The sequence below is a fragment of the Lasiodiplodia theobromae genome, assembly GCF_012971845.1.
Source record: "Lasiodiplodia theobromae strain AM2As chromosome Unknown scaffold_22, whole genome shotgun sequence".
Classification (NCBI taxonomy): Eukaryota; Fungi; Ascomycota; class Dothideomycetes; order Botryosphaeriales; family Botryosphaeriaceae; genus Lasiodiplodia; species Lasiodiplodia theobromae.
Genome location: NW_023336428.1, coordinates 710,945 through 734,853, shown reverse-complemented (window position 1 = coordinate 734,853; position 23,909 = coordinate 710,945). Strand labels below are relative to the sequence as shown.

The 23,909-nt window shown below is 56.6% G+C and overlaps 5 protein-coding genes across 5 annotated transcripts; 4 read left to right on the top strand and 1 right to left on the bottom strand.

Annotated features, from left to right (window-relative positions):
* Positions 1-4,543: 4,543 nt before the first annotated feature.
* Positions 4,544-8,401, bottom strand: LTHEOB_7496 (Carboxyl transferase; the record flags this gene model as incomplete). The annotated part of the gene is made up of 7 exons (XM_035516868.1): positions 4,544-4,850; positions 4,920-5,703; positions 5,759-5,869; positions 5,919-5,992; positions 6,069-6,485; positions 7,193-8,020; positions 8,088-8,401. 7 exons carry the CDS (start codon positions 8,399-8,401, stop codon positions 4,544-4,546), a joined length of 2,835 nt encoding a protein of 944 aa, XP_035371467.1.
* A 4,591-nt stretch (positions 8,402-12,992) lies between these two features.
* LTHEOB_7495 (Histone h4) lies at positions 12,993-13,589 on the top strand (the record flags this gene model as incomplete). Its single annotated transcript, XM_035516867.1, has 3 exons — positions 12,993-13,002; positions 13,228-13,365; positions 13,426-13,589. 3 exons carry the CDS (start codon positions 12,993-12,995, stop codon positions 13,587-13,589), a joined length of 312 nt encoding a protein of 103 aa, XP_035371466.1.
* A 537-nt stretch (positions 13,590-14,126) lies between these two features.
* LTHEOB_7494 (Isoflavone reductase family protein) lies at positions 14,127-15,239 on the top strand (the record flags this gene model as incomplete). The annotated part of the gene is made up of 3 exons (XM_035516866.1): positions 14,127-14,358; positions 14,474-14,837; positions 14,894-15,239. The coding sequence occupies 3 exons, from the start codon at positions 14,127-14,129 to the stop codon at positions 15,237-15,239; spliced, it is 942 nt and encodes a 313-aa protein (XP_035371465.1).
* Positions 15,240-17,785: 2,546 nt separating this feature from the next.
* Positions 17,786-18,961, top strand: LTHEOB_7493 (uncharacterized protein; the record flags this gene model as incomplete). Its single annotated transcript, XM_035516865.1, has 2 exons — positions 17,786-18,004; positions 18,062-18,961. The coding sequence occupies 2 exons, from the start codon at positions 17,786-17,788 to the stop codon at positions 18,959-18,961; spliced, it is 1,119 nt and encodes a 372-aa protein (XP_035371464.1).
* A 2,484-nt stretch (positions 18,962-21,445) lies between these two features.
* Positions 21,446-23,764, top strand: LTHEOB_7492 (DNA repair protein; the record flags this gene model as incomplete). Its single annotated transcript, XM_035516864.1, has 1 exon — positions 21,446-23,764. The coding sequence occupies one exon, from the start codon at positions 21,446-21,448 to the stop codon at positions 23,762-23,764; it is 2,319 nt and encodes a 772-aa protein (XP_035371463.1).
* Between the last annotated feature and the right edge of the window lie 145 nt (positions 23,765-23,909).

Genomic DNA, 23,909 nt, shown 5'->3' with positions numbered 1-23,909 from the left:
GGGGGCGAAGCAAAGAAGGGAAAAATTTAATACCGGAAGAGGGAAGGGTGTGGCATGTAGTCACGATAGTCGATTCCGTGTCTTGCATCGGCGCGTCATCCGCGGTCGATCACATAATGCATGCCAAACGGTTATCCGCGGGGAAAAAGCGAAGGGATCCCGTTCACGAATGGGGGTTGGCACAAGTAACTACGGACTACTTACCCCCGCCGCCGCCGCCGCCGCCTCCGCCGCACCCGCAACCCAGCCAAACGGAACCGCTCGCGGGTTTTGGGGGGGATCTCGACTCTCTCTTCTCCTCGGACGAGTATCCCGGCGTTCCCGTTCGTGAACCCTGCCGCGTGGTCCCTCGTCTTTTATTCCCCATCTCATGTTTTTATTTTATTTTTTTCCTCGGGACGCCGGATCTGCCGCCGGGTCTGCCGCGGCGGGATTGGGGAACGCACGATTCCCCATTCTGTTTTCTCTACACATGCATACACTCTATATTGTCGCCACCTTGCTTTGCTGTCGTACTCTCTTCCCGTCAGTATCACTAAACAGGTTTTTCTCTAAGGTTTCTCCCGTCTTTTCGCGTGGCGAGAATGCCTACGCGTCTTTCGTTTCCGCCGCACCTCTCACGCGTCATCTGTCCACCTCTTGTTCGCGTTCCTCCGCAATAAATGCTACATAACGTCGGACCCCACAAAAACACGATCCTACATGGTCTCGGAGAAATGGAGAAACAACAACAACGATGGAGAAATAAGGCAAAAAGCCATCCATCCTTTGGCGGCGGCGACGGCGACGGCAGCGGCGCGCCCCCGGGCTAATCGCACAGCAAAGCACAAATTATTTGGGTGTGGCGGCATTCGGCATTTCCCCTCCCATTCTACCACTCTCACCGTTTTAACTTCCCTTTCGCCTTTTGTTTCCCTACCACTAGCCTAAACGGCGCCACATCCGCCACCGCCATCATCATGACCATGCATTTCCCACGTGCCAAACCCCATGTATAATTGGGGGATGGGGGGAGCTGGCGCCGGCCGGGTGGCAGCACACGTACCACTACCACAGCTGTCCCATGGGTGGAAAGCGCAACAAGCCGAGGCGCGCGCGGGTCCCGACGGGTAGCGTCGATCGCTTGGCTTGCTCGCACGCGTGCGGGCGGGTGTGGTTTGTTGGTGGTATGTGCACCGCTTCGTCTCGCCTCGTCTCGCCTCGTCTCGCGTCTTCTGTGGCGGCCCTGCCCGTGGTGGCGTGTGTGTGGGATTTTATCTTTTTGGGGGCCGGGATTTTTTTTTTGGGGCGCCTAATGATTGTGTACAAATGTACTTGTGTAAAGTGAAGTATTTATCGGAGTATCTACGTATCGGGATAAGAGAGGCCGAAGTGCACGGTATGTGTTGTGTGTTTGTGCGTGGGTGGGGGTACAGAAAGAAAGAACGAGAAGTTAAAAAAGTTATGAATCAGGAAGAGATGGGAAGAAGATGTGATTAGTCGTGGTCGGAGATGATGGGCGTTGTTCATTTCCGGCGCCGGCCGGCCGCCGCGCGCAAGAGCAGAAGGGAGAAGAAAAAAAGTTAACCTATTAGGAAGGAGCGGGACAGCTCGGCCGATGCAAGACAAGAGGTGATGTGATGTGCGGAAAGACGGAAGTAGTGTGTGATGGGACGGTAGCCTAGAGGATGTAGCTTGCCGTTGGGGTTTGATCATGTGGTGTGGTGTGAGAGGTCGCTTTTCAATAGTGAGGGCGCGGTCGGACGCGTTGCAAATTTCTGCATTTTCTTTTTTTCGAACCGTTGGCTATTTCGGCATTCGTCACATTGCGCAAAGAGAGAGATGTCGAGTTGGCAGGGGGGAGGATGCATGCACGCGGCGGGTGGCTTTTTCCATCTTGTGCCGACGTTTCACCAGCCGTACCATTCCGCCGGGAATGCTTCTTTCCAAGCATGGTCTTTCCCCTTTAGGCAAGTCTCGACACCGCCTGTACCGCCGGGTTTCACCTTCATGCATAGATAGAGTTTGCGGCGAAGAGGCGACTCTTTCTTCACACCCCATCCCCTAGTTGAATCGCTGAGGGTGTGTTGCATGAGTAGTGTCCACTTGATTCAGGAAAAAGAAATGCGAAGCACTGGCCACTAGCGTCGTCAAATATCACGGATCATCATTGAAGCGACGTAGGGCGAGCAGCAGTGCGGATAACCGAGGGGCGGCCCGGAGTGCTTCGTCTAATATGAAGGGGGCAGGGGAGCAGGAAAAAGCAACGAAACCAAGCCACCTCAACGGGCCCTTGTACCAGCTTAACGGCTCGGCCGCGTATCGCGGGGCGGGCGGATGTGGTTGTTGCTCACCCTTGCCGTGTCTCATCCGTGCGAGAGGGCTGGGGATTGGGTTTCGAAATGCTACCACTTTTGCCTTGAACGGGAGATTCACCCTGCCCGCGGATGCGTGCCCCTTTCCGCGCCACTCCCGCGGGTTCGACGCGTTCCCGGCTGGAGGTTCGAGGGCGATCAATAAGGTGTGATTCACCCGGCAGGGATCGAGGAAACTTGCAGAAAGCGATATATCGGATCTTCTGTACTATCTTTGGTCCAACAGGGAGGTCGCCGTGGTTGGTGCGTTTGCGTCGGCTGACGGCGGCGACGCAGGGGGGCATCGAGGCTGTGTATTTATTGGAAAGAGAACAGAGTGTGATCCGCGACTGTGCATACCCGACTGTCAGAAAATTCGTGGGAGGGGAGGCAGTACGGAACCTTCTCCCACCCGCATATCGTCATTGGGATGGTGGTCGTTGCGGCCACGCGAGCGGCTGAAGCACGTCCCCTGTTTTCCCTGTTTTCTCTGTCCATTTTCTCAGCCTTGGTCCTGGCGCTGCCATTTTTTCCTCGCCTTGCCTTCGCAGGGCTGCAGTAGCTAGCGCTTTGGACGTGCAGGCGCATATGCTCCATGCGTGCTTTGCCGCTTGCGGTATGGTGACCGCATCCTTTCCCGCGGGGGATGGGCTAGGGAAGATGAGGATGCGCGGCCCCGATCTGCTGAGCAACCAATAAATCGCTCCACATCGAAGGCTGTACGTGAGTGCTTCACCCGATCAGCGAGTCGTGCCGTACCCGCAGCCGGGAAGTCAGATGCTCAGCCGAGTACCTGCGTATTGGACCCGGGGATGTCAATCGTGACCCGTACATGCACGGCCGCCGATGTCCAGCTTTTATGCACTAGCATTCAGCTCGTAATTCTGAAGTCTGTGCTGGGAAGCACAACTGGCGGAGATATTTCCGCGAGCGAGAACCGAGGTCCTGACTTCAACGGCACCAGGGTCACTGATCTGGTTAGACTGAGTACTATCACGATGGATGTTGGCATAAGGTGAACCCGTTGGTAGCCGAGTGAAGAGCATTATTTGTAATAAAGTCTGAGGAATTCACAGTGACTTGTGTACTCTTCATGCTGAGTTAAACTTTATAGCTTACTACATTGGCGTATTGGTAGTTTTTAAGCACATCTTTATTAGAGAATCTTTATTGGAGGAAAGTTTAGGGAGCAAGACTCTGAGAGCGTAGAGCGCCAAGAGTAGGTGTGGTAGCATTCGGTTGCACCTTGACAATTCCAAAAAGTTGAGCGCTAATGGCATACGTATGTCTCACTCATGACTAGATTGAAGACCTAGCTTGTACATCGCTTAACTTCGGCGACTTTAGCATCGTGTTCGGGCTCCGAGAGCGGAGCATAGGTGCCGATATTCTAGAACACGGGGACGACAACGCACCCACCCACAATCAACAACGGTCCGATTCCCTACAACGCACTGCTACCCGAAAGCTTTATGAATCGTTATTCTTGTAGGGGTCCAGGTCGGGCTGCGCGGTGGTTCAGAAGACTAAGTCCTCTTTGGTAGATAGCGGCTGATCTTCTTTGCATAACGATAACGTCCGATTGCTAACTTGCGTAAGCCGGCGCCAAAGCAGCTATTTCGACTTCCTGATTGGTTGTATATGTCGGTTACTGACTCTCATAAGCGAGATTTAAGAGTCAGCAGATGAAGCTCCCATGTGACTTGGTTACTGGCCTCTACGAGTAGAATTTGGATGCAAAACACTGACTTCTTGTGAATGACAGGGGACGAATACCCTAGATCCAAGCCCAGGAAACAGAAAGGGCTGGACTAAAGTTGCGAATGAATGCAAATCTTCACTCTCAAGGCCGTTGTACTTTCTCCACTTCATTGAGAGACTCTCATCGTCACCAACCTGGCTTCAGACCGAAAAACATGTGGTACCACTTTCCTGCCATACATAAAGAGACGCTTCCAATACAAGAATGTGCCATCCCAATTCATTCACACTACGACTTGACCCACGAGAATTTTTGACATCATTAATTTATTTATCATACGCTGAAGCTATGTACAATTCTTGTAGAAGGTAGGCGGGAGAAGGCCAAACAGGCATCGTGAGATGGCTTCACACTCTCTTTGAACCGATGCGACCTTCTCCATTCTAAGTCTTCTTCGTTCTTTTTTTTTTTTAATTTCCTCTTCCTTTCCCTAGGACGTCGACAATATTTACATCCTGAACACACCCCACTTCTCACTCCTCTCCCTCTCTCTCCTCTCCGCCGCACGCCCTTGGCTCGCGACCTCCAACCCCAACCCGAGCACCGCACGCGTGTGCTCGGGCGGAATGATGCCGTCATCCCAGAGCCTAGCACTACCAAACGTGGCCTCGCTCTCGCGCTCGATGCGCGCTTTCAGCGCCGGATCGGCCTGCTTGCCGACGGCCTCCATGACGGACGACAGCTGCTCGGGGCCCATGACGGACGTGCGGGCGTTGGGCCAAGTCCAAAGGAACCGTGGCGAATAGGCGCGGCCGCTGCAAGAAAAAAAAAGCACACATCAGCTTTCCGCTATCGAAGGGGAAGAGAGGAGGAAAAAGACTTACCACATGCCATAATTGCCCGCGCCAGCGCTACTCCCCACAACAACAGTAAACTTGGGCACATCGGCGCAGCTGACAGCCGTAACGAGCTTGGCGCCGTTCTTCGCGATGCCGCCCTTCTCAGCATCAGCGCCGACCATGAAGCCGGAGATGTTCTGCAGGAAGACCAAGGGGATGCCGCGCTTGCTGCACAGCTGGATGAAGTGGGCGCCCTTGAGCGACGCCTCGGAAAACAAAATGCCGTCGTTGGCCAGGATGCCGACGGGGTGGCCCTGGATGCGCGCGAAGCCCGTGACCAGCGTCGTGCCGTACAGCGGCTTGAATTCGTCGAAGCGCGAGCCGTCGACGATGCGCGCGATGATGGCGCGCGCCGGCACGGGGAGCCGCGGGTTGGTGCCCACGATGCCGGCCAGCTCCTTCGGGTCGTGCAGCGGCTCGTCCCACGTCTCGGTCCGGTTGGGGGCGTCGAGCGACGAAGGAGAGGGGGAGGTGGCTTTGGGGTAGTTGAGGTTGGCGATGCTGCGGCGCGCGAGGACGAGGGCGTGGGCGTCGTCGACGGCCAGGTAGTCCGTCACGCCCGAGATCTCGCTGTGCAGCGCTCCGCCGCCGAGATCTTCGGCGCTCACGACTTCGCCGGTCGCGGCCTTGACTAGCGGCGGGCCGGCGAGGAAAATGTGGCCTTGCTTGGCGACGATGATGGACTCGTCAGACATGCTGGGGACGTAGGCGCCGCCCGCGGTACATGGACCCATCACAACGCTGATTTGAGGAATACCCATTGATGACACTGTAGAAAAGTAAGCCAGAAGCTAGAAGTGCCATTCGGGGTAGGTATTCAGTACTCCTGGCCTGGTTGAAGAAAATGCGGCCGAAGTGTTCGCGGTCGGGGAAGACGTCGGCCTGATGGGGCAGGTTCGCGCCGCCAGAGTCGACCAAATAAATGCAAGGCAACCCTAAAAGCATCAGCTCAGCTCCACTCAGCAGCCCTCCCTGGCATCTCACTATTCTCCTGCGCAATGGCCTGCGCTCTCAGGTGCTTCTTCACAGTGATCGGATAGTACGTCCCGCCCTTAACCCTAGAAACCAGCCAACACAATCAGCACTCAAAGCGCCCTCCGTTTCCCCCTCTTATCTTCACTATTATTAACGTACGTGCTATCATTCGCCACAATCACGCATCTTACCCCCTCGACCACCCCAATCCCCGTCACTATCCCACCCGCCGGCACGTCCTCGCCCTCGTAACACCCGTACCCGGCCAGCGCGCTCAGCTCGAGGAAGCTCGTGCCCGGGTCGATCAGCGCCGCCACGCGGTCCCGCACCAGCATCTTGCCGCGCGCGACGTGCTTCTCGCGCGCCTTGTCGGGCCCGCCGCGCGCGGCCGCCGCGTGCAGCTCCGCCACGCGCGCCTGCACCGCCGCGAACGCCGTCGCGTTGTCGCGGAAGGTCGGGCTGGACGGGTCGATGCCGTCGTCGGCGGGGAGGGTGGAGAGGAGCGAGGCGTGGTGCGTGGAGGTGTGGCTGGCGATTGTGCGGACGGCGGAGGGGGAGGACGCGGCGGCGGTGACGCTGGTGCGGGGGATCAGATGCGGTCTTGCGTGGGCGGCGGGGAGGATGCTGGTGGGACGCGAGGGTAGGAGGGAGGTGCGCCGGATGGCGGGGCGCATTCGTAACGCCATTTTTATTTGCTGCAATGGGGAGAGGAGGGAAAGGGCGGAGGAGGAGGAATGGAAGGAGGGAGTTGAGTGTTGTTTTGGAGCTTGCCAGCGGTACAAGGGAACTGGGGTGCGGAGAAGCCGCTTCTAGCCGCGGCCTTCCCACATTTGCGGGGGAGATCTAAGCGGGCGGCTCCACAGCCTTCCCGTTCCTAGCGCAACACCAAGAGTCATGTCATTGGATATAAAAACTCACTTGAAGAATTGATCCAAATTTTTAAAGGCATCGAATGATCGTTATAGTCAAGCAAGGATTGAGTTTAGAGCCAACGGGATATCTGGGAGGTGGACCTCAAAATTTCGCAAAATGAAAAGAAAAAAGAAATCATGGGGAATCATCGCCATCATGACCCATCCAGTCGTCATACCGTGTCGTGTGCATAGCCGGCCCTCTCTCGTAAGTCGTGGTCCCTCCCTCCCAATTCAAACAGGAAAACCAAAGTAGAAGCCTGGAAAGTTAGAAAAAGACGCCCTAGAAAATAAGAAACAAGAAACAAGAAAAAACGGCGACGAGGGAGAACACTGCACCACCATCACAAAAACCTCCTCCCACAAACCCACCAAGCCACCCGCTCACACAACCCCGTCGGCTCCTCCTGCTCCTCCTCATCCTCACCCCCATCTCTCTCCTCCTCCTTCCCCGGATCATCCACAAGCGTCACATACACCATCTGCAGCTCCCTCCCCTTTCCGCCCTGCTGCAGCTTCTCTTCTTCCTCCACCTCACAAACCTCCTCCTCGAACAACGCCCCCAACACACCACCCTCACCATCGTCATCCGCATCCAACACCGCCGCCCGCGCCAACCGCTCACTCCTCAACGCGCGCCCATGCCTCTTCGCATCAAACAGCACATCGAACCCCGTCCCGCCGCCGCCGCCGCCCTCCTCCTCGTTCTCCGCTGTCTCCCACCCACAAAATACCTGCGCGCGTCGATGCACGCGCGGGTTGAACAGTGCGGCGAGCGAGGCTGCGATGTCGTTGTGCAGTCCATCTCCCTCCCCGTCACCGTCTCCTCGTGCCTCCTCATCGTCGGCATCGGCGGCAGTGGCGGCAGGCAGAGCGAAGAAGAAGACGTCCGCCCGCGCGCGGCGGTCGCGTAGTAGCGGGCGCGTGTGGCGGGCCGGGTCGAACAGGGCGGCGAGGGGGGAGGAGTGGTCTGGTGACGACGATGTGGTGGTGGTGGTGGTGGCGGACGGAGATGGCGACCAGAGGGACCAGACGTGGCTGCGGGGGTCGAAGAACGATGGCGGGAAGAAGGTGTCTTCCTCGTCGTCGTCGTCGGCGGCGGCGGCAGCGTCGTCGTCTGCAGCGGGTTCGGGTTGGATCGTCGGGGCGGCGGGGGGTGTGGATGTGTCGTGGTGGCAAGGGGTGGGCCAAGATGTGCGGCTGGGGGGAGGGGTTAGCTTGGTAAAGGTGAAGGGGAGAGGGGAGGGAAGAGGGGGTTGTTACATACCAGAAGGCGCAGCGGAGGGTTGGGAGGCCGGTCGATGTGCTGCCTAATTGGCTGCTTTCCCACTCCGCCCAGCATTCGCGGTGGAAGTTGGTGCCGCATTGGGCTTTGCACCATACTAGGTCAGCTAGTGGTGTCAATTCCAGGGGTTCTTGGCAGATGGGGCAGTCGTCTTCGAGGCTCTTGCGCTCTGCGTGTGATGCGGTGCATTGTCTTTCTTCTGTGGCTGGCGTGGCGGTGGTGGGCGGTGTTGCTGTCACTGTTGAAGGAACGGTGGGTGCAGCTGCGGCAGGCAATGGTGTTGCTTGGACTGGCATCGTGGGCGGGCTTGGTGCCACGACAGTTGGAGGAGGAGTACGTTGGTTTTGGGGTGTAGGAGCTGGAAGTGTTGTGGCTGCCGAGAAGTTCGTAGCGAATACGTATGGCAGATTTGGAATAGGTTGAGTGTTAGCATCCGAGGTGGATGCCTGCTCTAGAGAGGCAAGTCGCCTGCCAGCAGTGAACGTGAATTCCGAGCTGGGTGGGGACGGCAGGTTCGCCAAGTCAGCCCTCGACGAGGACCCAGGGGAGCTGGTGGGTTCCGTTCTGGGTACAGGTGGTATGTCCTCCAAGACACTTCTCAGAGACGGCTGAGAGGTGCTGGAGATGGGCTCAACTCTAGGCGTAGGTGATAGGTTGCTGAAAGTGCTTGTCTGCGGCGGCCTGGGGGAACTGGGTGTGGCTTGCGATGGCTGAACAACTTGAGGTCGAAAGCGGTCGCGAGTTGAAGTGTGGAGTCCGGATGTACGTTCCACTACTTCAATAACCTCCTCTCTCCGAGCGGTATTCTGGCTATTTCGATTCAGTCGGAAAGCCGTTCGCGCCGGGACCTGCGCATCGGAAGCACCAGTCGTGCCGGCCCTTATGGCGTCCGATCGCGAAAAAGCAGTGGTACGCTCTGAGCGGTACTGAGTAGCCCCGATGGTTGATTGCTCTCTCAACCATGAATTTATTTGTCGAGACCATTGCGCAGCAACCTGTGAAGCTTGAGATTGGTGGTATCTCAAACACAGGCCCAACGATGCAAGATCATACAGGTATCCGGAGATGTCTTTGAGGTCGGTACCTGCAAGCTCATCAAGTTTTTGAGCAAATGCAGCTCGATTGTCCACGTTTATCGCCCATTGGCACCGTCGACCCTTGGATGGAGCGTAGCCGACACAGGTGACACTGCCCCTCTGCGGATTTTCTGGCTTGAGTATGCTATTGAGTGCTGAGTAGACTTGACTCTGCGAAAGCCCGAGAGACATCCTGATAAGAATAGAGCCAAACGGCAAAAAGGGTTAAAGGTAATACAAGAAACAAATTGAAGAAGGGCGTAAACTCCGTTGTCGCTGTTGTCCTCGCCGCAAATTCTTGGGGGCTGCGACGGGGGACGGTTTTAAGTAGCGTTTGCACCCTCTCCGACGCGGCACAGCAAGGCTGACAAGGCAAGCACGAGTAATTCCTAAGGCTCAGCCATGTCTCGGGCATGCGCAGCATTCACACGGTCCGAACAAAGCCACTGTTTGTGGGCGGTGTGAAAGTGGGCGTCCGGGTTAAGCGCTCGGCTACGCCGCACACATGATCTCAACATACCCGATTAGGCTATGATAAGAGGGGTAATGCACTGATATGGACAAGCGTACCTTCTGACGGCTGCTGTGCTGTACTTCATCCTGTTGCCTTCGGCAAATGACAGGGGTCTATGCCGCGCCCCATACAAACGCGGTTCTAGTGGAAGCTGAAGACCGGGCCAGAGATCCCAGCACAGTGGTAGACATCCGCACGAGATCTTCTGTACAGGAATAGCAACCTTTGCATCGGGGCTACCTACGTCTTTTGAAACGTAGAAAGAAGTAGAATGTAGATCTGATGAGTTGTAAAGATGTTTCCACTGAAGCTGGAGATATGTTAGCGCCGGCCGAAGAACCGTCCCGCTCCTTGGAATGGAATCCGACCGTTTGCCAAAACAGCGGCTTTGTGTGACTTACTTGTCGTATGTACCCCCAAAGTTAATTAGGTATACGTCATTTCAAAATTGGTGTGCTAGAATATACAGAGCAGGGTGTACAGCCACATTCGCAAGTAGAGTGACGATATGAAGGCTGAGTTTTCTCAGATCCCTGCACCCATGAAACGTGTTGGTGGGTTTCTACGCCGCACAGCGAAGTGCTTGAGCACGCAAGCGCTGCGACGCAGGCAGACGAGACGAATAGACCCGATATAGAAACATTCTTGACGGTAGGGCCCCACCGGATGTTTGTCAATTGCTGCAGAATTCGGTATGTGCTGAAATATTGATGGGGGTGGAGGAAGCAACCTGGAGAAGATGGGGCTTGGCGAAGGATCACAATTAAGCGCCGGGCCGTTGCCAAGTAAGGAAATGATTGGAGAGTTTCCTCAAGGCTGCGTAGACAATCGACTGCAAGCGAGTGCCATGAAATGGTGGCTAGCTGAACATTACGTCGTGGAACCGTCTTGACTCCGTGTGGCATGAGCTATAAGTTCCGCGAAACATCTCGTTACCTCTGAGGTATCAGGCTCTGGACCTACGAATAAACGTTAATATTGTCGGCTCCGGCGGCCATACCTGCAGAGAAGGGCATCCACAGGTCGCAGGACGCTGTCCGGCAGTTGGCCACGGGAAGTCAAATCCGTTTGCAAGAATCTTGATGACCTCAAGTTGGCCCCCAAATCAGCGGATTCCCACACACCCGTACCTTGCCGTAGTGCTTGTGCCACCTCAAGAAAGCAAGATTGCGGTGGCCTTTCCGGTCTGCGGAAGATCATTCGATTCCTGAGTTAGGTAGTAGTCACCAACACTCTTTCATAAAGATGATTGGGCGCCTCTGCATGTACGTACCTTCGACGATGAACCCAAACGGTGCCGGTGGCATCTGCCTCTGGCTTTGTGCGATCGAGTAAGTAAGAACGTCCAGGCTCTTTGATGCTGATAGTACATTTCCTCCGACAGCACACGGTCTGGTTGATTTGTGTCTGCTAGTGATTCAGATTGATAGCGATGGCCAACACTGCTTCATAAAGATAATTAAAATTAAAGAAGATACTTCGAGCGCCGACAACAAACGAAGCTGAAAAATAGAAAGAAAACGGGACGCAACAATCTCTTACACGAAGCCTAAGTAGCTCTGCCAAGCACTTGACACTCACCGCCGCTATCGGCATCGGCATCACAATCTGCACAGATAAGCCCGGCGTGAGCCCAGAATCTGACCCTATCCGCCAGTCTGATTCTCTTTAAAGGGCATCTTCAGAAAGCAGTCGTCGCCTGGAGAGAATATGTCGCTAAAGAAATTGCAATGTTGAGGTTGACGTATGGGCAGGAGGGCCTAGTGGTTAAGAGCAGATGACAGGATCATTAGAGTTCGTAGAGTGTTGCTTTGAAAGCAGCGTAGTCTCTAGTACTAATTGGGTTCTCGCATCTGCGGCCTTTAGATGGTGCGAATCCCATGTAATTTACACCATCTCTCTTTTGGTTGACTCGTTCGAGTATTGCGTGAAGTTCCTCGTAAACATCGTCCTGCGAAAACACAAGAGACATGATTAATATTAATGAGAGCAACTGTCATCGTCAGGAACTTGTGGGTGCCGAGCAAGAGGCAGGAGAGTGTTAACGGCGGGGGAAATGGTAGGATGCTGTCCTATGATAGAGGACTTATCTGCTGCGTGGTGACCGGTCGTTTAGAAGACCGTAGAGGTTGGGGGTAGTTTCTGTGGGAAGTAGAGAGGCGCAAGCAGAATAAATGTCGCGTTCATGGGGTGTCTTGGGACGAGAGATGAAATAGCGGAAGCCTACGCGTTCGCACCTACGGATGGCGAGCTGCAGGCAACCCTACCCTGCGAATTGAGGCCTTCGGCCAGCAGCGTTGATGGAGCGCTATCTTGATGATATGCTTTGGAACAAGCTCTAACAGAGATAGCGGGAGAAGTACTATCACGCACCTCCAGCTGGGATTACTTCCGGTTGACTTAAATACGGCGGTCGCGCTGCTTCGCTGGGTCGCTAGTTCACTGGAGAGGCACATACAGTACGGAGATCGCTACAAAGTCAAGAGCGGTATGGCGGGAAGTGAGCAAACGTCATTTTTGGGATCCGACACGGTGGATCGAAATGTCGGACGACGTGGTTAGCTATATTAGTAGGTGGTATGCCAGTCAGAGAGCTTAATTCCCTCTGGATCTTCTGCACGGACAACCTTAGTGATCCGCAACTTGCTGTGGGCAGAATCTGCTTTTGCTGCTTCAAAAGCTCTCATTAGAATCTGGAACCGTGACTCGAGTCGCCAACATAGTCAGCTATCGCACAGCAAGGTCCTGAAGTTGTTCGAGGATCAGGAACATGCTGGCAAGCATAAAGTAGCTCATGACAGTCAATGGAGCTTGGGCCCGTGCAGCAGCGATGATCCGCCGGGTTGCGGGCGGTGCGGCGGATCGGAGGGGCGTGGTGTTGTTTTGGGGCGACGCGTTTTCGCGTTCCTCGGAGGGCCGGGCGGAGAAACCTCGGCGGGCGGCGCGCTCGCCGGGCGGTCACCCGCGCAGTGCGGAAAGCACAGAAATGGCTGCTATCAAGTGCTGGAAAGCTGCCTGCTTTTCCCACGCCTTTCTGGCCTGCGCTTTTTGATGTTCCTGTCGCTGCTGCGCTTGGCCACCGCCCCCGAACCGGTCTAGCGCGCCTCGCTCCAGCAGTCGCAACCTAATCACCCGGCCCTCCTATTTAAAGCTACCGCCCGGCTGTCCCTCGCCCTCCCCTCTCCTCTCTTTTCACCGTTTCCGACCATCCGCAGCCCAACAGCGTGACATCAACACCACGCCTTTGTCCACGACTATCATCAACACTCTACTCTTCCAACAACACTCGAAGCCAACATGACTGGCCGTAAGTGCCCTCGAACCTTCTGCATGCATGTTGCTGCGAGCATCGGTGTCGGCTTGGGTGGTCGCGTCGCAGGGTGGCGCTGCCGGTCGCGATACGCGTCGCGACGCCGCCCGTGGTGTTGCATCATCGGCCCACCTCACCCTCACCCACCGCCCTCAACCACACTGCCTCTGCACATGCATAATAGTTTCACGTCTTTGACACGTTGCTGACTCTCATCTATAGGTGGCAAGGGTGGCAAGGGTCTTGGTAAGGGCGGCGCCAAGCGTCACCGCAAGATCTTGCGCGACAACATCCAGGGTATTACCAAGCCCGCTATCCGCCGTCTCGCTCGTCGTGGTGGTGTCAAGCGTATCTCGGCCAGTAAGTCCTACTCATCATAACACCAACGCGTCCCGGAACACGCCACTGACTCCACAACAGTGATCTACGAGGAGACCCGTGGTGTCCTGAAGTCCTTCCTCGAGGGTGTCATCCGTGACGCCGTCACCTACACCGAGCACGCCAAGCGCAAGACCGTCACCTCGCTGGACGTCGTCTACGCCCTCAAGCGCCAGGGCCGCACCCTGTACGGTTTCGGTGGTTAAACGCCTCGTCTCAACCTCCAACCGGCTTTCGCGCATCGTGGCAGCTCATTCTGGTTCCGGCGCACGTGTCAATTACATCAGCGGATGGGTGTCGATGGGAGCGATGGCTGGGATATCATCATGGGAACGGTTCTCTGCTTTCTGATTATGGGCTGGGCCGGAGTTTGACGGTTATGCTGCTTGTTTCTACAAAGCTTATGGATATGAAGGACATGGCGGCGCAAGCCAGCTTTATCAATACATGATCCATTCGGATGACAATTGCTCCCTCGACGTGAATGTGTTTTGGCATGACTACCCCTAAAGCGTCCATGCTCCAATCGTGGAGGGACCCACCCCTCGGTCAGCAAGAGGCTGAGGGGCCACGATCGATTTTCCCCACTTCCGGCGCCCTTCGGCTTGTGAAGGGCGCGCTTTCTACATTCGACAATCCGGATCGCCATCACGTGTAGTATGTCGCAAGATCAATAAGCATGGCGTTTGGTCCTTATAAAGCTTCCGGCAACCTTACTCTCAAAGTCAATCTTCACAACAAACATGGCCCCTCCGACTGAGAACGTGCTCGTCATTGGTGCGACTGGCGTCATTGGGCGCTATATCACCAACGCGCTGGTGAATGCGCAGCCGCCCTTCAAGCGCATCGGCATCTACACATCCGCAGCCACCGTGGAGCACAAGGCTGCGCAGATCCAGGCGCTCAAAGAAAAGGGCGTCGAAGTCTTCGTCGGCGACTTCAATGACGAAAGCAAGATTCTCGAGGTCTACAAAGGTCTGTGCTACCCCGCAGTTTGCTTTCCATTCGTGGTGTCCCCTCCCAACGAACCAATTGCCCCAGCATATACATCCTTTTTCCAAAAACAACGAGAGGCTAATCGTCCCTCCAGGCTTCGACACCGTCGTCAGCGCCGTGGGGCGCAACGTCATCGCCGAGCAGATCAACCTGATCAAGCTGGCGGAGCAGTCGCCCAGCATCAAGCGCTTCTTCCCCAGCGAGTACGGCACCGACATCAAGTACGGGCCGCAGTCGGCCACCGAGAAGCCGCACCAGCAGAAGCTGAAGGTGCGTGCGTACCTCGAGTCCGATGCCGTCAAGCGGCTCGAGTACACGTACGTTGTGACCGGGCCGTACGCGGATCTGTACATCCAGAAGAGCGTGGCCGCCACCGCTGGCAGCTTCGATGTCCAGGCTAAGAAGGCCACGTTGCTGGGCGATGGGGAGGGCAAGATCAGCTTGACGACCATGGATGAGTGAGTATTTTTCATCTTTTTTTTAACCCGGAATATGTGGTGCTGATTCGAGACAGCGTCGGCAAGCTCGTGGTGGCCGCGCTCCAGCACCCGGAGAACACGGCCAATCGTGCTCTCATCGTCAACTCCTTCACGACCACGCCGAAGGAGATCTTGGCCGAGTACGAGCGGCAGACCGACGCCAAGTGGGACGTGTCCTACACGCCGCTTCCCGAGCTCGAGAAGGCGGAGCAGGAGGCTTGGGAGCAGGGCGTCTCGTACGCTGCTCTGTTCACGTTGCGGAGGATCTGGACGCAGGGAGGCACGCTCTACGAGAGTCGCGACAACGACCTCATCAAGGCGCCGCCGAGTGAGACGCTGGAGTCGGCTGTTGCGAAGGCCATTGTTGAGGCACAGAAATAGGCCAGCATGTCTGCAGCCATTCATATTTGACTATTTGAAAATTTTTAAAAGTTTACTCACGCGGCACCATTGACCTCCTACATGTTGATCTCCTGCCTGCACCTGCTCTGGGGTTTCCACGCAGTCAGTGTCGCCCAATGTCGACGCCCCCTCCGTCCTTCAAAGATGAATGACTCAGTAAACGTCTAGTGCTGCCTGAGACACAACTTAGCTATGACTAGAAAACCACACTAGCTTAACCTTTCCAGGCAACAGAGTACATTCACAGGCCAATCACAAATGTCTGCCCATCTACTTTTTCTGGTTTCCTACTTGCCCTGTCCGGCCCTCCGCACGGCCTTCGCACGAGCCGCCGCTACGTCTCATCTTCGCACGTCGAAAGAACAAAAACTTAGCCCAATCAGGCTACTAATCCGTCTATACTAGAGTTGAGAAAAACGCTAGTGATGAGTAGGTTGGTCCTTGTGGCACTGGCTTGAGGCGGTAGGGTTTGCATTGTTCATGCGTCCAGCAAGGGTCGCCTGCGCGCCTCATCTGCGAGATAATAATGGCCTACTTAAGAGAAATGCTGCACTTGTGATCGACTCCCCTCACTGAGGTAGATCACGTTTATTATCGCCCGCGCTTCCTCTCTCCCCTCTCTCGGTCCATGTCTCGGTCCGCCATCCGCATGGTTGGCATCAAGCTGCAGCTGGAATCGACCGGAAGCTACCCGAAAAAGGTAATTTTAAATGAGACCGCCAGGATAGCCCACGAGCTCTAATAGCAGGAAACGTACCCATGGATTCACCCATGGGGGCTACCGTGTACAAGTGAGACCTTCAGCACCTACGGCAATTAGCGGTGTCAGCGCGGATTTACGCGCAGCTACCAGGGTCGCAGTGTTTGAGCGCTTATTCACCAGCGGGTGGCAACGTGGTGCAAATGAGTAAGGTGAAGCTCCACGCTTGATATGGATACCGTGTCTTCAATGTGGCGCGGGCTCGTGGCTTGCTGGCAGGCGGAGCCTAACCCTACGTTTGAGTATAGACATCTTTGACAACTAATAGCGAAGGTTCGTGCACGAAAACTGATTCGTAGCGGAAAAGTGAAACCCCCACACGGACAGGTACTTCTCTTGAAGCACGGAGTAGGTTCGTGTGCCCTCTCCGATCAACGTCTCTCATGAGGGAAAAAAACAGAAACCGACAACGTGCGGCTCCGCACGGTACATTATAACTATCTCTAGCATTAGCAGGTTCAGTTGTGATGTGGAACGCATGCGGGACTGCGGCCGCTTGAAAATTGGCTGCATTAGGCTGTCTGTCGCATGTCCATGGGCCACGAAGGGTACAGTTTCTTCAGGAGCGTTTGAAGCACGGTTGAAGCTCTTCAGTACCTGGTTGAGGGGAAACTCAAGCCTATAAGGACATCGAAACCCAAGGGTCTGCGGTCAACCCCTGGATTTGACGGGAAAAGGAGGAAGATTAGGCGATTGCGAGCCGAAAGTTCAAACGGTGAAAGTCAGAAGCAGTGCCAGGCCGCGATGCCAAGCTGAAACAGCGACTTGGCTCAATGAAGTCATAGCACGTCATGAAGCTGCTAAAGTTTAGCAGAACATCAAGATGATTGTCAAAACGCCAGCCACAATGATAATATCATCGTCTGGCTACACCGTGCAACAGCTGGCTCGCTCTTCTTAAGTCCGAGATGTGGTCGGAGATGCCGAACAACATGGTGCTCTGCAGGAAACAGCGAAAGCGGGCCGTCGGGAAAACCGATGAAAACGAACGAGCAAATGGGCGACACATTTAGCGCAGCAAAAGTAAGCAGAAGGCGCGAAAACAAAAACGGTTACGGTTGAGCTTATCGTCCAGAAGCACCGCCTCCGGGGCCGAGAAGGAGCTTCCGGACTCGGGTCTGCGAATCAGCAACAGGGGTCCGAGCATGCTCCCCAGCGAGTGGCTGGTTGCTGGGAATGTTAGACGTCGAGATTGAGCTTCTTATGCAGCGGTGGCCGGTAGCCCATCGGACGATAAGGATAAGACCACGTACGCTTGGCCCCGCACAGGGCAGGCGGCGCAAGGCTGAGAGGTATGTTGACGAATGCCGACCCATCGCAATTTGAGGCCTGGCGCTGTGCAACCGCGCGGCCTGGCGGGGCGGGCGAACCAGAGTGGAGCGCAGCGAAAGGGAGCGGTGCGATTGAGATGAGCACGAACGTGCCGCCAGCGAGCAGCACGAATGAACATGCGGCGATGAAACGCGTCGTGAAACGCCATTAGGGGATTTGGGGGTACGTCTGGCCATCAAGACTTGCGGCGGGGATAGTGGCTAGGACCGACCGACGATCATCCATGACGCGTATCTCCCGCACGTGACTGGAGCTAAGCCTGCGTCAGGCACTACCCGCTGGCGCATAAGGAAGCAGCGCAGCCCTTCTTTGTCTGAGCCCTCACTCCACACTTCAAAACACCTCTCTACCCGCTCGCTTTCCTTTGTGCTCGCCCCCGATCTGTGCTGTCGTTCTCCTGCTGTCGTGACCTTTTTCTGTCTCGGACCTCGCCATGAAGTCCTACGCTTTTGGCCTCTGCGCCACCCTTGCTCTCTCCGCGCCTTCCGCAGCCTTCCTGATTCCCTCGACCGTCGACGGCATCCTCCCCAACCGCGAGTTCAACCTCGTCGACACATCGTCGCAGCTGCTGACTCTCGACTGCCCCGGCTGCCCGTTTGCCGGCTCATCCGACGAGGACCTGGTGTGGGTGCAGGGGATTGAGAACTCGCTGGTACGTCATTCGCCGGTCGCCCGCAGCGAAACATGCATGCTAATATAATCGCCACAGCTGCTGAACTTCTCCGTCGTCGACAGCCACAAGGTCGAACTGAATGGCGTTCCTCTCTACCCGCCTGCGTTCGACACTATTCCTCAGCCGATTCCTGTCTACCAGGTTCGGGCCGACATCCCGCTGACTGACATCCGCGCCAACATTGGAAAGTACACCGACAGGCCGCTCCGCATTTCAGCCTATGCCCTGGAGATCGATCCTTCCGTTACCGGCTCGGATGGCGATGAACTCGTCCCCATGACCCTGCAGCTTTCGTCCCTGGAGGCCCACCACATCGGCGTCCCGGCTCTCTCGGTCAAGCTGCTCAAGCACCCCGAGGGCGAAATCTCCATCATGCCCATCACCGTCGCGGCTCCCATCCACGGAAGCAGGCCGCAGCAGGATGACAAGGAGTGCCAGGGCTGGCCCGTGCTGTGCAAGTGGCGTGCAATGATTTCCGACCGCATCCAGAGCATGAAGGGTGGTTTGGACAAGGTCAAGGGCGGCTGCATGAAGGGCCGTCCCAACGGCGCTGCCGCCGCCGCCAGGCCCGAGGCCGACCAGGAGGAGCGCCCTCACCACCACCACCGCCCCCACCACGGCCCTCACGGCATCATGCGCCACCACCGCAGCAGCCCTCTGGCCCGTTTCTTCGCCACCATCGGCCGCATCATGATCCCCATCGCCATCGGCATCTCCATTGGCGCCTTTACCTACGCTCTGGGCTGGATGCTGGGCTGCATCATCGCTTACACGTACGTCAAGCTCCAGCAGAGGCGTGGCAGAGGCTACACCGCTGTCGCCGCTGATGAGGAGGATGCTTTGACCAAGGAGGGCATTCCCGCCGAGGCTCCCCCGGTCTACACCGAAAAGGAGGTCGTTGCTGAGGACGAGGGCATCGAGGACCGCCAGCTGTAAGCTGATTCATTCGTACAAGGATGAATTTCTGCGGGAAAAAAATCGATTCATGAAACGGGATTGCGGTTCAACTGGGTCAAGATGACGGTCTCAATAATGTGAATGGCGTTTGGGATGAAACGGCGGAGTTTGCCATGCTTTTCCTTTGATATCAGCAAATGAATATGTTTTTTTCGATTGTCACTACCCTTCGCTTCTACCTAGATCGTTTTTCCCCCCTGCTGCTCGTTACCGAATGTATTTAGGACATCGGTACCTGTTCGACGTCGATGATGAACCAGAGATCTTCGATGGGGCGGCGGTTCAGACAGATAGTGCGCTGATCAGAATCCTACTCTTCGTCATCAGGCCCCGGATGCGGGGGCGCACTAGGAACCAATGCACCAGGATGCTTGTCAAAGGCAGGAGAGACAAAAAGGTTAATATAATTGCGTGCAGCAAGGCCGACCACGGCATCCCCGTTGCAACGCGCGGTCCTGCGTCTACTTACAATGCGCTTTGTTCCTTTTTTCCCTGGCCGAGACCTACGTTTCCGTTCCGCGCATTCCGTCCTCTCCTTCCCCTCTTGGCAAATCTAATGCGTGCAATGCATGCATGAGGAAACAATGCCTTTTTCAGGGGACATTGAGGGACGCTTTCGATCGGCAACCGCCTGCGCGATTAGTATCCTCCGCTCTCCGTTTCAACTCCGCTTTTTTCCACTCTTCCCGGCGACCGAAATAAACAAGGATGGGGCAAATCCGCTGTTTTCACAGATGCGATCGTCGCAGGAGGGCGGCCGGCGGCCTACCGCCGAACTACTCAAGACCCTTACAAGCACTTCAAGACCGAGAAGAACAAGCCGCAAGATTATACCCGCATCCATAGAAAAGTTCTACAGCGCAATCAACAGGCCGCCGCCTTCAAAAGGCGAGACACTATGGGCTCGATCCGTGTCTCCAGACTTTCTTCAAAATCTGATAGTTGAAGGCTACAACGCCATGGCGAAGTGGGAGGAAGTAGAGGAAGAATTTTTTGCGGTTTTCGCGCAGAAGCACCTCCTGGTGTCTGTGAACCACCCTTGGCTGCTGCTGCTGGTCGTGCACGCGGCGCCCTGGTGTCCGGGCGCCCGCCCCTCTCTTGCAGCGCGCGTGTGGGGCAAACGAACGAACGGCGGCGGCCCGCCGCCGCGGCGACCTGCATGGCATGCATGCATGATGGCGCACTTCCGTCACTCGCATATCGGTTCTGTCCGTCCCCGCCTTGGCCGGGCGAGCAAGCGAATTTGGGCGGCGTGGCGCGGCGCGCACGCGGAGCTTCGCTGGACGTCGGTCGGGTCTTGATGCTAGCTAGCTGGGGGTTTCTCGAGATGGTATGGGTGTCGGGCTGTTGTAGGGCTCTCGTCGAGGACGGCGGCGGCGGCGGATGGATGGATGGGAGTGCGGGGGTGGATGGGTTGTGTCGACGGCTGCGGCGCGGGTGTGGACGGGTTTGCTGGAGTGCGAGGGGGCGGTTTGGAGGTGGAGTGGATATGATGAGAGGTGGGAGTGGGCGTGTCCGTTTGGTAAGTCGTGGTTTGTTTGCTTGTCTCGCTTGCTGCCTCGGCTTCGTGTCCTGGCGTTTGTATGGCAGCTGACAAAGATGTTTGCTTTCCCCAGACTTTGCTGGGGAAATTGGACATTGTTGGGTAGTTGGAGCTAATATCCGGATAGCCGTGAGACTTATATTGAGATAAATTCGTCCGGACGATGGCTTCAACGACCCGACAATGTTCGATTTTGCAAGCTGGAGAACCTCGGACGGTAAATGCTGAGATATCTCCATTGGACACCATTCATTTGGAGTAGTAAATATTGGCGTATGAATGGCCGCCGTGGAAAATTTGAACATTGCTGGGTAGTTGAAGCTAACGTCCGGACGTATTTGTCTCAACTTAAGTCTCACATCTACGTCCGGACGTTAGCTTCAGCTACCCAACAATGTTTCATTTACAACCTACCTTTTTTTTTTTTTACCTTCTATTGTTTTCATTGGCTTCAATTGAGGCTTTATATACTAAAGCAGCGAGGCAGTCTCTCGTCAATCAGCTCTCTAGTAGACTGATTGGATGGTAATGATATGGAAAACTTCAGACAAGAGATGCTGGGACGTCCGCATTGGGCACTACCCAATTGGGTAAGTAAGTAAACATCCGCAACTGGAGGGGTTGCGCCGACAGGGCAACAAGCGGCGGATGGTAAACTGGCTGCTGCCTGGCGGGCGGAGGTGAGGGCATGTGCCGGGCCTTGCTATTATCTTGGAGTGAAGGGCTTGGCTGAATGGGCACAATAGCGGCCAATACCCATTGTCACTTGGGTGGTCCTTGCGCTTAAAACCTCATCGCCGCTCGCAGCCCCGACTCCTTTTTCCTTTCTTCTACATCCACATTTCTTTATTCCATCTTTGACAAGACCATCCCAGACCCCTTTTTTCTTGTCAACATCATCATCATCACCACCACCCACCATGTCGTCGCGCGGCTCTTCGGAGCAATATATCAGCGAGCTGGAGGAGCAGCTCCAGGAGCTGCTGGAGAAGAACGAGGAGCTGGAGAAGAAGATCCAGCAGCAGAACAAGGACAACAAGGTCCTTGAGGACAAATTGGTGTCCGCCCAGACGAGCCGGGACTGGGCGGAGGGGGAGAGGGAGGAGCTGGTTGCGCAGCTCGCCAAGACGGAGGCCGAGCGGCGGGAAGCTGTCGGCGCGCTGGCCCTGGATACGGACCAGTACACCAGGGAGATCAAAGGTCTCCACGAAACTCTGGACGGCCTGCAGGCCGAGTACTTGAAGAAGCTCGAGTACATGAACTCGCGCTGCTCCAAGCACGCCGGCAACCTTCTCGCCGCCAACGCCAAGCTCGAAGAGAGGACCCGAGAGGTCAAGGAGCTTCGCGCTCAGCTGGGCGTCAGCCCGCAGGAGCCGCCGCCGCCGGCGGCCGAGGAAGAGGAGGAGCGCAAGAAGTCCTGGGCCACGGACTTCAGCACAGACTTCGGCGGTCCGGTCGCCTTTGGCGACTCCGCAACGCGCACGCTGGCCGACGAGCTCGGCGACGAATTCAGCAGCGAGCCTGGCTCACCTCCCTCCTCTTCTCGCCCTCATTCACCCACCTCCGCCGCCTCTCCCTTTTCCTCTCGCCCTCACTCACCCACCTCCGCCGCCGCCTCCCCCGCTCCCTCCGCTTCTTACGACTCCGATGACGGCTCCAATGCTACCGGTGTCACCTACGACGATGACAACCGCCCCGACGATACCGATGACGGCACTCATGCTACCGGTCTCACTCACGATGATGATCACGACACCTCCTCTCACATTGACCACACCGTTGAACATGAAGACGCTCAGATTGAGCAAGAAGAGCCTATTGCCGAGCAAGACGAGCCCGAAGTCCAGGAGAACGAACCCCAGGTCCAGGAAGACGAGCCCGCTGAGGAGGAATACCCCGAAGAAGAGGCCACCAAGGACGAGACCGCAGCCGACGAGAACGAGCAGGGCCTCACTACCACCACGGAAGCGAACTTCACCGATGACGATGAGCTGGGCTTCACCGGATCAGAATTCGCCGAGGACGACTCGACCGAGCTGCAGGACCAGCCAGCCGGCGCCGCCGCATCCCCCTACGGCCCTCTCAAGTCCCTGCTGATGCAGGAGCGCCCGCTCGCCTTCGACGACCACAACCCCTACGAAGAAGCCTTCCGCCCCGCCTCGCCCGTGTACGGCCAGCCCGACTCTAACGCTGCCGGCCCCTCCGATGCGCTGCAGGCCGTCCAGATGTTCCCGCAGGAGCGCGCCGCGCGCAACAACCTCGCCCGTGCAGTCCAGGAGGAGAAGACGAAGCTGGACGCCGCCATCGCAGACCTGCAGCAGGAGAAAGCCGACGAGGTTCAGGCGATCAAGGTCAGCATGAACGACTACCTCGAGGAGCTCGACGCGCGGCGGATCCAGGATCTCCAGGACGCAGACTTGCGGCGTGTCCAAGACCTCGAGGCCGCCGACGCGCGCCGCCTCACCGACTTCCACGAGGCGCAGAGCAAGATCATGGGCATATGGAGGGACTCCGCCGAGCGCATCAGGTTCATGCTGCAGTACTTGGCCGCCCTCGAGTTCATCATCCGCCAGCAAGGGATCGACGTGTCGTACCTGGAGGACCGCAGGCCCGACGCGAAGAAGACCGAGGACGAGCTGAACGAGATGGCGTCGCGGAACGACCTCGTCGTCAGCCCCATGCGCTTGGCCGTCGACATCCATCCCAAGGAGCTCATCGCCGACATCCCGTCCATCCGCATTTCCCCGCCCAGCGAGGAGTCGTCGCCGACCACCACCGCGCCGCCTCCCAACTCTCCCACCAGCGACGACGAGTCTTCGCCCACCTCTCCTACTTCTCCCACGGCGGCCTTCGCCGCCACTGGATCCGCCTGCCCCCGCCTCCACGTCTACCTCTGGCCCCTCCTCGCCTTCCTCTTCACCCTCCTCACGCTCTTCTGGTTCGCTGGCCTGTCCGAGGCCGAGCGCAAGCTGTGGGACGACGCCAACGACGGCGCGCGCCTCTCCACGCTCGGCCACTTCGGTTACGGCGGACGCCTCAGCTACAGGCTCTTCACTCCCGTATCACGTACGCTTTATAACGCCGATGGTGGATACCTGGGCCCGGATGACGGACAGCAGGTCTGGATGCACCCGCTCGTCAGGGTCAGCGCGGCGCTGGTGGAGCCGGTCTTCGCCAGCGTGCAGGTCGTCGTGGCGGGGTTTGCGGTCGTGGTGGGGTGCCTTGTTGGGCTGCGCTGATGGGGACGGACGGGATGAGAGGACGATTCAGGATAACTCGGGTTCTCTTTTTGCTTTTTCGGGGTTTTGATGGGAGGGATGGATGGGGAAAAGCATGATGGTGGAGATGACGACTGGGATAACTTGGTTTTGCTTTTCAGGTTTT